Source organism: Mustela lutreola, chromosome 10 (assembly GCF_030435805.1).
Source record: "Mustela lutreola isolate mMusLut2 chromosome 10, mMusLut2.pri, whole genome shotgun sequence".
Taxonomy (NCBI): Eukaryota; Metazoa; Chordata; class Mammalia; order Carnivora; family Mustelidae; genus Mustela; species Mustela lutreola.
In genome coordinates, this window is record NC_081299.1 from 14,869,025 (window position 1) to 14,884,512 (window position 15,488).

General features: G+C 33.9%; 1 protein-coding gene across 29 annotated transcripts in view; it reads right to left on the reverse strand.

Moving 5' to 3' along the window:
• EIF4G3 (eukaryotic translation initiation factor 4 gamma 3) overlaps positions 1 to 15,488 on the reverse strand; it is a 351,983-nt gene that overhangs the window by 121,666 nt on the left and 214,829 nt on the right. For 19 of the 29 annotated variants that reach the window (XM_059135850.1, XM_059135849.1, XM_059135848.1 and 16 more), the window contains one exon: positions 5,624 to 5,732. In XM_059135850.1, coding sequence (XP_058991833.1) covers positions 5,624 to 5,732 — 109 coding nt within the window. The remainder of the gene's footprint in view (positions 1 to 5,623; positions 5,733 to 15,488) is intronic. The other 10 variants (XM_059135847.1, XM_059135860.1, XM_059135844.1 and 7 more) reach the window with 1 other exon arrangement.

Consider the following 15,488-nt stretch of genomic DNA (forward strand, 5'->3'; position numbering starts at 1 on the left):
ATACAACAGAAAAGTTCATCAAAACTGAAGCTAAACCATCCAGAAATGGGAATGGGGCTTTATCTTGCTCCCTATAGAATTTTTTTCTACCAAGGATACACTACAGTGGCAGAACAGATCAAGAACAAATAAGAACAGATTAAATTATTGTAGACTGGCATTTGTATTTTATATATTTCTGCATTTAGGAGAATTTTTGTAAAAAATACGCATTACATGTATAAAAAACGTTTAAGAGAAGCTATCATGGTATCATTTATTATTGGTATAATTTATTATATGTGAAATCAAGTCCCTGAATATAAAAATTCAAATTAAGTTAACTTCCATTTTTCAAAAGAGGCAGCATGTATATAACCAGAAATAATGTGAAAATATAAAAATGAAAATTTATCTTGTAAAAAAATTTTTCTGGGAGAAACTGAAGTTAATATTCAGATTATCAAGTCCAATTAAGAAACACAATATATACATCTGAAATACTTGAGAATATATAAAATGTATCTGTGTATAGATGAAAAAGAAGAGAAGAAGAAGAGAGAAACTGATGATCACAATAAAGGTATACCAGAAACATGTAAGAAACTGTAATTCATGAAAATTTCCATATTCTAAAATTCTAGGTAAACTGATATGTGATTCATTCCAGGGTCGATGAAGCCAAAGGAGATTTAGACTGGTTTCTACTCTGATCCTTCTGTAGCAAGATAATTAGGCTCCACTGGAAAAACAGATATTCATGAGTATGTTCAACAACAAAAATTTTAAGCACTACTAAAAGACAAGTTTAAACTGAAAGAGACTTTACTTTCTCTGCTAATCTATATGTATCAGTGAAAACAAGTCTTTACAATAAATTATTGTAGTGAAGTTTGTCATAGAAAATGTGCTCTGTTAATCAGGAAAACAAATGGTAAATATTATCATTAAGTTGTTCAAGGATAATTCATCCTTTAATATCATTTATCATTCATCATTCATTAACCACTTTTGCTGGCCTTAAAATTCATTTTAATTTATAGGTGTAGTATCCAGTGCTTCTTAAATTGAACTCTACCTGTTCACTGTACAGGAGAAATAGGATCATTAGGCTCTCACTGTCAAATCCCTCAGACTAAGTTGTCAAGGCAAAAGACAAAAATATTTCAAAGCAATCTATTATATGTATTATATATATATAAGAAATATAAGTACACATTTATTAAAATATCACATTTATTAAGATATCACAAAAATTATTTCCAACTCACTGGAGTAACTGCTACAAGGGTCAACCAGATTATATGAAAGCACTGTGAAAGCACATCAGAATAACACCTTTTTTAAACACTGAATGAAGCAGTAAATAGTAAAAGAAGTAATGGTAAAATAAAATAAAATAAAAGCAGTAGATAGTAAAGAGTGATTCTCAATCTAGTAAGTTTGTCAATTCTATTATTAATTTTGAAAAATAAAATTTCCAATACCAAAACAAAAGCAGACCTAGACTGAAATTTCTATATAATCTTGAGAAAAATCTTACGAAGAAAAAAAAAAACAAACCTATTTTGAGAGGTCCTCATTCTGAAATAAAACTCCTTTAATTCATTCAAGTTTTAATACAGAAAGCTGAAAAGTATACATAATAAATCTAAACAAATAACACTGATTTTATCTGAAAAGTTTTATTATTAAGAGTATGCTTTCCAAAAAAAAAAGGAGTATGCTTTGCATAAAATTAGTCAAGCAGAGAAAGACAATTATCATATGATCTCCCTGATATGAGGAATTTGAGAGACAGAGTTGGGGTTTGGAGGATATGGAAGGGAAAAATGAAACAAGATGGGATCGGGAGGTAGACAAACCAAAAAGAGACTCTTTTTTTTTTTTTAATTTTTTATTTTTTATAAACATATATTTTTATCCCCAGGGGTACAGGTCTGTGAATCACCAGGTTTACACACTTCACAGCACTCACCAAAGCACATACCCTCCCCAATGTCCATAATCCCACCCCCTTCTCCCAAACCCCCTCCCCCCAGCAACCCTCAGTTTGCTTTGTGAGATTAAGAGTCACTTATGGTTTGTCTCCCTCCCAATCCCATCTTGTCGAAAAGAGACTCTTAATCTTACAAAACAGATTGAGGGTTGCTGGGGGTGGAGGGGTGTGAAGAGGGTGGCTAGGTTATGGACATTGGGGAGGGTATGTGTTATGGTGAGTGCTTTGAAGTGTGTAAGCCTGATGATTCACAGACCTATACCCCTGGGGCAAATAATACATTATATGTTAATAAAAATAATTAGTAAAAAAAAGTATTGCAAAGTCATGGTAGTTTGAAATCTAATATACTGCATTACAAATATTTCTACCATTTGGCCATCTTCAAGAAATTGTAGGAATTTCATCTTTAAGAATTTTTAAAATTCTTAAATCACGCAAGAAGGAGCAAAGATAGAAGTCTGGAAGATTTAAGGCTATTTATATTAACAGTGTATAAGCAACAAAATGAGAGAGAAATAGACTAAACATTGAACATAAAAGATTTATTAAAGAAACAACAGTGTGGGCCATATAATGGTATAATATGAAATCATTTAAAATAGGTTCTTATAAGAGTAGTGATATGGAAAGTTGTTTAAGATAAAAGATGTATTTTTTTAAAAAGCAGGGCACAAAACTGTATGAGAACATAAACCTAATTTGATAACTTAAAAAAAATGTATGCTACTAACATATGCACATGGGAAAGTCTGAAATTAAGCTTACTAACAAGGGCTCTAGAAAATGAGACGAGATATTTTCTCTTTCTACTTATCCATAGTTTATACAATGAATGCCATATTTATAAGGAACAAACTGTTCCCTTTATTCTCAGACGGCAGTGGAACCAAATGCCTAGATGGGTACCTTTTGGTTGCCAGGAGTCTCATGTAACTGAGAAGGTGATACCATCATTTAATGGGCAGAGATCAGGAACAGTAAGCATCCTGCAACTTGAGGGACAGTCTCACTTGACAGAATAGTCATGTCCTAAATTCCAGGGGAGCTCCAATCGAACAACATTGCTATAAATTGTTGAATTACAACACAGTATCATTCATTGAGTGTCTACTCTACACTAAGTGCTTTCAGAAAGCACTAAGGCTATGACTAAGTCTTTCACTGTCCATACCATGTCCTCCACACACTGGGCTTAATGTACCTACACAAACAATGGCAAACAACAATCAAGCTGTGTCTAGACACCATCAACGCCAACTGATAATTTTAATTCATTCGACATTCAATGGTTTTCTCTCTATAAACCAAGGTGAAGGTGTTCCCTGTGTCTCTCTCTTTATAAAGTAGCAAGCAATTGGAAATGTCCTATTTCTCTGGCAATTTGGTGTTCATGTAACCATTTCAGCTGTTCATATCACAAACTCTGAGAAAGCCAGAAGTTTAATAATGGTAGCTAATGTTTATTAAGCACTTCTTATGTAGTAGGAACTGGGCCAAACACCAAACATGCAGAGTGTCCTTTAATTTTTACAAAGACTGCTGGGGGTAGAAACTATTATGTTCATGCTTTACAGATGGGGAAACTGAGTGTTTTATAGATTGTCATAGGTCCAGGGTCATATAACTGGTCAGTGTTGGAACTTGAAAAGGATTCCAAATCCCATATTCTTCCAGTTCAAGGGGGGGAAAAAGGTGTATGGAAAAAGAAGTATTTCGATGAAGAAAGCTGGTAGGAGATTTTGAGACTAACATGTGATTCTGTTACCCAATGCAAACCCACAGTAATGACATTTCCACTGAGAGAAAAACCAATCTGACTGTAGGTGCAGAGGCTATTGTTTCTGAAGGTAATCTAGCAATCTTTGAGAACAGTATATTTTCGTATCTTTAATTTTAAAAGGAATAAAGGGTTAAGAAGAAAAATTTTTAATTTCTCAACTGTAAAGAAGTTTTTCTGAAAATTGCTAAGCCTTTTCTAATGTTACTTGAATTACATATATTTGGTTTAAAAATTACACGGAAAACTATTCTATCCATTGGCAAACTGTGGTTACAATTAGAATTAACTGAATTTTCTAAAAAATAATTGGTACTAAGAAGGAAAGGGCAGTGGTCCCCCAGAGTAATTTATAACCACTACAAAATATACTTAAAATTCAAATTTTCCTTTCCATCAAGGTAACCTAAAACATTTTCCATGCAACCATATCTATATTGAACATTAATCTGGAATGTTTATTATTCAAATTTCGACTAAACTTAAAAAAACAAGAAAAGACCGAGAGTCTTTAATGTCTGAACCCTGCTGAAAGAAGTATCTGACAGAGCAAGTTTTAGAAGCATGCCAAGTTAGGGTTTGTTACCTACTTTTTTGTTTGGAACAATCTTATAAAACAAAATATACAATGTATCTCTGTTCAAGTTTATTAGGTTTCTCAATACTAAAGGGCCCTAGAAAACACTGAAATCAAACATAAGTTTCTAAGTGTGAAAACATATTAAAAAATATTAAATAACATGCTTAGGCTATGTGCCAACTCCCAAGTACTTTTTAAAGAATAATTTTTAGAAAGTACATTAACATCCACCTATGAAGAGGTTTGGAGGAATGAATAAATCAAAAAATTAGAAATCACATATACTTTCTATTCATTCTTACAACGAAGTCAGAAACATTATAGAAGCATGTTCCAAGTCACATGTTTTCCCCCTTGTTTTTCCAATTTTCCCCAATTTTGGTTAAGGTCAACCTACATCTAACTATATAAAAAAGAAAGACTGATATCCCATTTTCTGACATGAACTTTCCCTTACAGTTTTCTATTATAATCCAAAAGGCAATTTGTGTATTTATTTTGTGTATTTATTTCAACAATGATTTTACACTTCATGTTCAAGGTAAATAGAATAGAGACCTCAGTATGATTAAGATACACCGCATAATGACTCATCAAGACCAAACACTAGTGCATGATGAAGCTAGAATAAACTCAGTACTTTTGAACTGAAGCTACAGAAGCCAAATTTGTAAGTAGACATATTTCACGTTTTTAAAAATAGCAAGATACTTAAGCACCCATGTTGTATCACCACTTCCTCATATCAGGGAGATCATATGATAGTTATCTTTCTCTGCTTGACTTATTTCGCTAAGCATGATACGCTCTAATTCCATCCATGTTGTCGCAAACCTGGCAATTCACATACGTGTACCCACGGGGATAAAAATATATTATATGTTTATAAGAAATAAAAAATTTAAAAAAAAGCAAGATACACAGGAACATATTAAATGTAAAAATGAAACTAGGTTATTATTGTAAAGCAACATATACTTTATTTCCCCAACCTTGTTGCCCTTTCCCACTAAAAAACAAAACAAAACCTGTTCCAGGCAACTAAGTTTTTAACCTATAAATATATATCAAAGTGAGGCATTACTAAAGTATAGGAAAACATTTTTACTAATCAACCCTATTTTACTTTCCTAGAGGTAGAATGCTTTGATTTTCTATTTCAAAGCTTTGTTTACAAGTGGGTATCTAAATAACCTTCAGATATTTCACTCTTGCTCTTAAATGCTGAGGGCAATATAATCAATTTAAAAAAAAAAAAAAGGGAAGAAAAGAGTTATACACAAACCTTGCTTCTGGTCGCTAGCTGCAGTGACAGGGGTGCTGGCAGCAAGATGAGCGCTCTCCACAGTCCCATAAACCACAGGGCTGTGCTCAGGGACCTGGCTGGACAGCTGCTGGGATTTGAAGTACAAAAAAGGGTGATAATGAGCGTGCGAACGTAAAAACTAGCAACATGGAACCCAAGCAAGTGGGAAACACAGAGTAGGGCGGGAGATCACAAAATTAAAGGAAAAAAAAAAAAAAAAAGGAAAGCAAGGAAAAATATATAGGCCAATTTAATAATTCAAAAAGTACGAAAGACGGCAAGAAAAGGAAAGAGGCAGCAGAAAAGGGGAAGGAAAAGAAATGATTACTATTAACCACAGCAAGCGAAGACAACACAAAAATCATTAGTATAAATGCATTCTCCAGAATTCCTTCTAAGGACAGACTTTCTACCTAATAGCAGACATCAGATCTGATATGGAATTTAATCTCTTCCAAGTCAAAGACCTTTAAAGGGATCTGGTGAACTTCACCTACAAACTACCTAGCAAAGTAGTTCATATGACAAAAGCTGGAAAAACAAAACACGATGAGTTTTAAAACCAGTCACTGAAAAAAAAAAAACAAAAAAACAGTCACTGATTCAAGAAAACTATATTGAAGAGCGATCCTCATCATTTGTCCATATAATCACAAATGTGAAATGCAACTTGTAAAGTATCGAAAGGCATTTTCCCCTTAAAATGTCTTTAGATATTTTTTTTAGATTCTTTTTTTTTCTTTTTTTTTAATTTTTTATTTTTTATAAACATATATTTTTATAAAAAAATGTCTTTAGATTCTGGGACAAGGATGACTTTTCAGAGTCAGAAATCTGAGTAAAATATCTGTTTTTCAGAGCTAAGAGGAAACTCTTCATTTTCACTCAGCCACTTTATTGGAATCAAAAATGGCCATGAAATCCTAGCACAGTAGGTTGAAAAAATTGCAGCCATTGTTCGACTTGGGAGGGAAAAAGAATTACACAGGAACGGACAAGAACACTCATTCTACATCACATTCCATGCAGGTATTTGTTCTGGATTTGAGGGTTACACAAAAGCCAAAAAAAAAAAAAAAAAAAAAAAAAAACAGAGCTGTGTCTCTCCTCAGAGATCTAAGGTCATTTTTTCATTAGCTAAAATCTTTTTTTTTTTTTTTTTTTAAAGATTTTATTTATTTATTTGACAGACAGAGAACACAAGTAGACAGAGGCAGTCAGATAGAGAGGAAGGGAAGCAGGAGGCCCCCTGCTGAGCAGAGAGCCCGATGCGGGACTCGATCCCAGGAACCTGAGATCATGACCCGAGCCGAAGGCAGCGGCTTAACCCACTGAGCCACCCAGGCGCCCTCATTAGCTAAAATCTATATTGAATTCTTTCAGTGCTATCAGAGCAGTCCCTGGACAATTCTGATAGGTGTGTGTGTGTGTGTGTGTGTGTGTGTGTGTGTGTGTGTGTTTTAGACACAAGGGGAAATTAAAGTGTGAATGAATTTGGGGTGAATAGGGACACTTAAAAAAGTGAGTCTTAATTAAAAATATTTCCAAATCAGTAAGTCACATTGAGAATAGGAATATAAAATAAACCAGTTTAGATGCATACCTTTTATCATATGTCATTTTAGTAACTACTATCCAGAATGTACAGCATGTAATTTACATTTGATTGTATCTGGACTGTTGAGAATAATAGACAGGAAGAGGGAAAATTCACCTATTCATCAGATGATAAGAGTGCTGATATTCCAAATTATTTCTAAATAAAGACTACTAAAATTATATTCCTATATATAAAAATTGAAAAGAGTTACTGTTTTTACTTTGAATCTTAGTTAAATAAATGAAGAGCACTGCCTTGATTGCTCTGAATACTTAGTTCCAGTGGGAAAAATGTTATTAAAATTCAAAAATTAGGACCTCTTCATAGCTATAAATGAAAATACGGACAGGCTAAAAATAGCTCTAGAACAAAGGAAAGGCCCTAAGTTACTTAGCATTTATTAAACAGGAAATAAAGATATATAAATGGTATTATTTACCTAAAAAGGGAAAAAATATTAACTACTCCAGTTGCCTGGCAAACTAACCCCCCAAATGGGTAACTGCTAAAACCAGGTCACCAAAATGACAGCTATACATAAAGTGAGATATGTAAGACAGTAAAAGGCTAATGATACCTATACATCTATGTTAAACAGAGAGTTTCTCAAGGTCAGATTAAAATATCTGCAATCATATTCAAGAGACAACTGCACAGACATTTTTAAATTAACAAAATCCTAGGAAGATTTTGCATACAAACATTTACAAGAAAGGACTGCGATAACAAACTGCTTAAATCCCAGTTCCAAACCCAAACATCCAGAACATAGTTAAACAACCACAACCTGCTAGGAAAGGACCTTTCAGTTTCCTCAGCTGTAAAATGAAAAGGAACTAAATAAAGATCCTCCTAAAGATCCTAAAGTCCATTCAGGTTTAACAATCTCTAAGCCTCTGAAAGGATCAAGAAAATGAAAACATAATATTCACATCAATATAATTCAATAATCTCACCTTGTTTTAGATTAATTTTAATGTAGGATAATCTTAAATTTCAGCGTAAGCTCTAACTTCATCTCTTTTCATTTAATGAAATAACTACAAAAAGCCTGTAACAAAGAGTTCCTTATCATTCCACAGTACAATCAATCATGGATTATTTTATCTAATTGATAAATCAGAAAAATCAGGAAACAAACTTGGAATATTGTGACTGAAGACAGATGCTATACACATCTGAATCCATATATGGACATATAGCTTTTGGATAGCTGGAGAACTGAGGTAGTATTTACTACCTAAGATCTACTCCGCTCAGAATATATTTAAGGACTTTCAGGATCTCTCCCCTTTATTCATATTCACTATTGGTGGGAATGAAAATTTATAAAAATCATTCTGGAAGAGCAGTTAGTATAAAAATATCAAGTAATTCAATAAAGATACTCAGAAAGTCAGAGTTAAAAGGTTAGGGTTGATGTGACAAGGACAATCTTACAATTCATAATTTAGGTCAATGCTAAATTCCATTACCTCCACATGTTTCAAAATTAAGGCTCTAACTGGCAGAAGAAAAAAACTTCTCTCATTTTTCAACTACACTTATAAGGAAACTTAAAATATGTTAAGATATTAGATATCTGATAGTATCAAAGAAATTAATTTCCATTAAAAATTCTTTTAAAAATCTACTCTGTTGAAAAAAAATTCACTCTGTTGAAGATTTACATATTAAATCTGAAGTACTGGCCTCAAGAGAAAATGGTAGATTAGGGCAAAATACTGGAGAAATTGTTTTTTATTTTTAATAGTGTTTACAAAAAAAAAAAAAAAATAGTGTTTACCAATAGGTAAAATAGGCAACAAAATCTGGAATTTGTCCTTAAATAATTTTTGTACAATTAAAAATTCCCATCTCTTTATATAGCCCACATTATTTCTATCCAGAAAGGGGCTATTTCCCTTTACTACCTATTTTAATCTTGTATATGGTTATGAATTACACAGAGGTAGTTATAGACAGAGTATCAGCAAACTATGGCCCAGGGACCACATACGTGTTTCTGTATCATCCATAAAATGTATTTTACATTTTAAATAATTACCAAAAAAAAAAAAATCAAAAGAATAAAAGTTCTTGACACTTAAAAATTATATGGAACTTAAATTTAAGTATCCACAAGTAACATTTTGCTGGAACAGCCATGGCCACTCGTTCATGTATTTTTTATAGCCACTTCTATTCTACAATGGCAGATCTGAGTATTGGTGAAACAGACTATGCCTGAAAAGTTGAAAATATTTACTATCTGCTCTTCTGTACAAAATGTTCACTGACTCCTATTATAATTCACCAAGAGAAACCAGAGACTCTAAGTAGTAGTGCAAATATCACAGGATGCTCATATAATTCATTACCATCACAAGAGACTATATTTGAATGTTTTGTATTCCATGACTTTAAAATAATCATTCTAATACCTCATGGGTTTTTGAACATCTACAAATCCTGGGAATAAACAAGTATAGCTCTCCTCCACCCTGCCCTGAGAAACATTATGAAGATTAAGAAGTAAAATAATAATAAATGATACCAGAAAAAAGGACCAAAACCTGCTTCTTTCTTAAGTGGGAGGAAGTCGTCTTTGTTGGTTTCCTTCTGGTGTCTATCATGTACAAAACACTGCTGATTAAAATAAGACAAAAATCTTTGCTTCATAGCACTTTAATCAACAGAAACAGATAAAAGAATAAAGCATAGAAACACACAATTATGGAATATTCACCCATAGGAAAGAATGAAATCTTGCCATTTGTGATAACATGGATGGACCTAGAAGGGGTTATGCTAAGGAAAATAAATCAGACCTTCAACGGATAAATCCCATATGAGCTCACTTATATTTGGAAACTAAAACAAAATAAAACCAAGTGAAAAGGCAGAACAAAGCTTGTGAATCAAGGGCAGGGAGGCCAGTAGCAATCACTGTCATGGAGGAGAAAGCAAAGGACAGGAGAAGGGATTAGAGAAGTAGCCAGAATTAAGATAATGTATGACCTCATAAAGACCTCCAAAATTCGAGAAGTATGGACTTCTATATAGTTTAGTCACCAGTAGAGAGACACTGAATAGTTTTTAGTAGGGAAGGGATGTGATCAGATTTATGTTTTATAATGACTCACTATGGCTACTATATAAAGAACAGACAAAGAATATGTCAAAAACTCATTAAAATTCAAGAGCCAAAAAACAATCCAATTTTAAAAATGGGTAGAAGATCTGAACATTTTCCAAAGAGGACACAAAGATAGCCAACAGGTATATGAAAAGGTGTTCAACATAACTAATCATCAGAGGAATGCAAATCAAAACCACAAAGGGATATCATCTTATATATGTCAAAATGGCTATTATCAAAAAGACAAGGAATAACTAACAAGTGTTGGTGAGGATATAGAAAAAAGGGAACCCTTGTGCATTGTTGGTGGGAATGTAAATTGGTATGGGCGCCATGGGGAAAAGTTTTAAGATTCCTTTAAAAAAAAAAAAAAGGTTAAAAATAGAACTACTATATGATCCAGCAATTCCATTTATGGGTAATGAAAACAAAAACACAAACTCAAAGAAAACAAAAACACAAACTCAAAAAGATATATGTACCCCATGCTCACTGCATTATTTAAAATAGCCAAGACATAGAAACAACCTAAGTGTCCATCAATTACTAAATGAATGAAGAAAATGTGGTATATATTCACACACTGGTCATTTTAGTTTCAAAGATACATTTTTAATAATAGATAAAAGATGAAACCTGATGGTTTCTTGTGATCTCTTGTAACACTTCTTCTGACCCCTGGAACTAAAGATATCATAGTTACTGGAAGACTGTAAGCTGCAACACCACTGTTCAATGTCTGACTGGGAGTAGGTGGCAAGGGACAAGAATCGTGCTACATGTGTAAAAACTGAAGTTATACTTTCTTTATAATTAGGATTCAGATTCAGAGTATCTAAGGTAAAATCACACCACTATAACAGCAAAAGCTTTCACAAAATTTGAAAAACTATGAGAAAACATCGTTCAAAGTAAAGATGAAGAATCACTGAACATAAAATAAAATTTAATATTATTAATGTTCTGTAAGTGGATCTTTATTGGGATGCCAAAACAATTTAAAACACATCTGCTCCATGAGTTTCTATAAAGATAAGGTATCTCTCAAAAACAGCATTCCGACAAATTTTGTTTTCTGGCTTTAGGAGATTCCCATAGGCATTCAAAGCTTGGTAATCTTGGTTTTATTAAAAATTCAGGACATTTTTACAAAACCCTGATTGGATACAGACCTGATGAAATCAACCCCGACTGTCCATTTACAAATTCATTTTCAACAACAGAACAGATGAACCCTAACCATTAAGGGTCTTTGCTCATTGTGACATCTCGTTTAAAACTTTTAAGAGAATCAGCCTCTCAAAGTACTATTTCTTTCTTTTTTAAAATTTTTTGTCCAACATGGGGCTCAAACTGACAACCCCCAAGGATCACGTGCCCTACAGAATGAGCCAGCCAGGCACCCCAAAAAGCACTATTTTTAAACAAAAGAGATTACTAATGAGAAATTATTTTATTAAAGATGAAAAATGATGGGGCACCTGGGTGGCTCAGTGGGTTAAAGCATCTGCCTTTGGCTCAGGTCATTATCCCAGGGTCCTAGGATCAAGCCCCCAGTTGGGCTCTCTGCTCGGCGGAAGGCCTGCTTCCTCCTCTCTCTCTCTGCCTGCCTCTCTGCCTACTTATGATCTCTGTCAAATAAATAAATAAAATCTTTTAAAAAAAGATGAAAAATGATATGATTTAATTCCATGACCACTATCTTTACTGCAGACAACACTTAAAACAAAAACATACCTATGTGCTTCAAGACAGACAAGTATATTGACTCATTAGTGCTACGACTAATTCAAAAGGTGACATTTTAAAAAGTTAAGATGGAAGGTCCCTGGGTAGCTCAGTCAGTTAAGCATCTAACTCTTGATTTCAACTCAGGCCATGGTCTCAGGGTCCTGAGATTGAGCTTAGTGTGGGGCTCTGTGCTCAGCGCAGGGGTCTGCTTGGGCTTCTCTTTCCCTCTACCCCTTCTTGTGCATGCACATACTTTCACTCTCTCACTCATAAATACATCTTTTTTTTAATTTAATTTTTTATAAACATATATTTTTATCCCCATAAATACATCTTTAAAAACAAAAATTAAAAATTAAAAATAAACGTTAAAACTGGGTTTGTTTGCATTACATGGATATCTCCTTCAAATTCTTTATGTACAAACTTACCTACTTACTGTACAATTCCTTGTATCATTGTCTAAGCTTCAGAACCCAACTTAACTATTACTGCTAAAACTATAACAAATGGTCAGAATTTAAGGTTTCCAGTTATCAAGTTAATAAAAAGCTCTTCAAAAGACTAAATTATTTGCTGATTTTGGCAATTTTACTAAATGCCAAAGGGGAGGCTATATCTTTCCAAGATATTCTAGCGATCCATAAATTCCAACTTTTTCTCTGCTCCTATACCCTGTGGCATAGGACTCTCTCACATATTGTAATAGTACTTCACTGTAAGAGTAATTTTTAAAGAAGAGTAATTTTTAAAACAGAAAAAAGAACAAAGGTAGTAGGGAGAGGAAGAAAGATATATAAAGTAGTTCATTTAAAAAATTGAGTCATTTTTGATTCATCGCCCCAGCCTTTGGAAGTAGACAATTCTGGAAGCCTTGCCTATATAGCATCATATATTTATTTTTATCCTAAGGGGTTCCATAAAAACTTCCAGGCATCTAGCACATTTCTTAATACAGAAATGTTCCTTGTGCCTTATTGTTATCAACAGAGACACAGCTGAGAGATTATGATGCTGAGGGAAAGTAACAAACACATCCCTCTTCTTTCCCACTTTAGTATTTAAAAGCTAAAAGGGAACTCAGAGTTTACTTATTACAATCCCTCATTTTACTGATGAAAAAGTAGGGCTTAAAAAAGGACTTAATGTTCTGCACTAAGGTCATATATCTAAGTGACAGAATGGAGACCTGCAGCAAGTGTTCTAGTATGCGATGAGGTCTACACATTTACCTCTCTCAGTGCACTGTGATCACCTGAATGGGTACAAGTACATACATGCATGTATTTTTATATATATTTGAGATATAAAATCTTCAGGTGTTATTCTGTAGTCATTTTAAAACTTAAGAAGAAGGACAATTTCAAATTCAATCTACTCTTTAGGGCAAAAACAGTAGCAGCAAACCCTCTTTATCCTTAACCTTCTCCTCACATACCTACTACAGTTTCCCTAAATTCACTCCCTCTTATCTTGAATGCTTGCCAAAATGAAACTCATTCCCCTCTTCAAACATTCTCATGTATATTCCATGTTATATTTTACTATAAATCCAGGTATCTAAGCTGGAAGAGTCAACATCTGACCATTCCCTCTTTTACACGTAGGGGAACCATGCATCCTGTTTATCTGAACAGTACTGGTTTATGCCTGTTGTCCCAGCAAAATGATTCACAGCATCCCCATGCACTGTAAAACCCCAATTCAGATAACAAATTATAAGGTCACTCTAGTGACCTTATAGTAATCAATTGCTACATATTTTCTATTTGTAGAAGAATAACTCCCTAATCTATCACGTGAAACGACAATCCTCTCTCTTCCTCCTGTTTCTCATCTCTACCTGCCACCTTCTTGCACATGCTGTCCCTCTGCCTGGAATATCCTTCCCTGTCTTTTCATTATGTGAATACCAATCTGGGAACTCAGATCAAATGTCATCTCTGCTGTGAAGCCTTCCCAGAATCTTCCAGTCATATTCCGAGCCTCCTGCACTAATGACTGCAATATTAGTAACGGGAAGTGTGTATCGAATGTTCACTGTGCTTCGAGCTCATGCAAATTTTAGGTATTTACTCTTATTTAATGGTACAATAACTCTATATGGTAGGCTTCGTTTTCCTCATTTTTTTTTTTAATGTGGAAAATTAAGGCTCTGGAAAATTAAGTTATTTGACTAACATTACAAAACTAAGTGGTGGAATTAGGACTCAAAACCAAGAATGTTTGGTTCTGAGCCAAAGCTTTTAAATCCCTCCCCTATATTATCACACCATTAACAGGTTTCTGTGATCCAACACCTTTGAACCCGAGTTGTAAGTTTGTCCCATTAGGTCACTTCTGTGCATTCATAAGTCTTTGTTTACACTCCACAGGAAAGCCAATCATATATTAGTAAGTGTCCTCTGTCTCACTTAAGATGGGGATGACCTCAATGACAGGGAAAGGCTTTGCTATTCATGGCACTTGCATTGGTACTTAAGGCAGATACATGATAAAGCCAAAGCAATACAGTACTTACTATTCAAACATAAATTCTAATGCAGAGGGTTGTCTCATCTGTGGTTTTAAATTAACTAGAATGTGGTGCAGGAGTTATCTAGCATTAGACCACAGCTGCAAACTAACAATCTTTAGGGTAAACCTAATGGGTTTTCTTAGGCTGGCATAGTGCTATTTGTTAGTAGAATTAGCCGTCAACATTTAAAATGTGCAGATTTTTTACATAAATAAGGATCTCTAGCTTCCTTTGAAATACTGGGCCAACATTTTTACATAATCTAATAGTCAGGAAGTAGTAACTGCCTATTTTACCCAGGGATGTCTTCTCCCACTCTCTGTGCACCATTCTTTATATATTTCCAAAATTAAAGCCAACAGTCAGTTGCCATCATCATGTTTATGCGGTGGTTCCTTTTTTTTTTTTTTTTTTTTTGTAAGATTTTTATTTATTTATTTGACAGAGAGCCTGATGCGGGGCTCCATCCCAGGACTCTGAGATGATCATGACCTGAGCCAAAGGCAGAGGCTTAACCCCCTGAGCCACCCAGGCACCCCTATGCAGTTGTTCTTAAAAGGAAAACAGAATGCTTCTAGTGCCTAGATCTTTGCTAAAAAGCTATGTGTGCATTCCATGAATTTCATGCATTTGGAAAGGCTACACATTAATAAATGTGGTTTTTAGTGCAAATAACAAAGGAAACTCAGGCTTCAGGACAATATTACACATCAAAAAGTATTACCAACATTATAATTATTGACTGGTGGCCTTTATCAATTAAAAGCATATATTTAATGTGCTTTATGTTTACACAAACACATACACCTGTTTTCATTCAAGCCTGCGGTCCCTGATAAAAAAATAGAGAGCAAAAGGATCTCTGTAGCTAAGG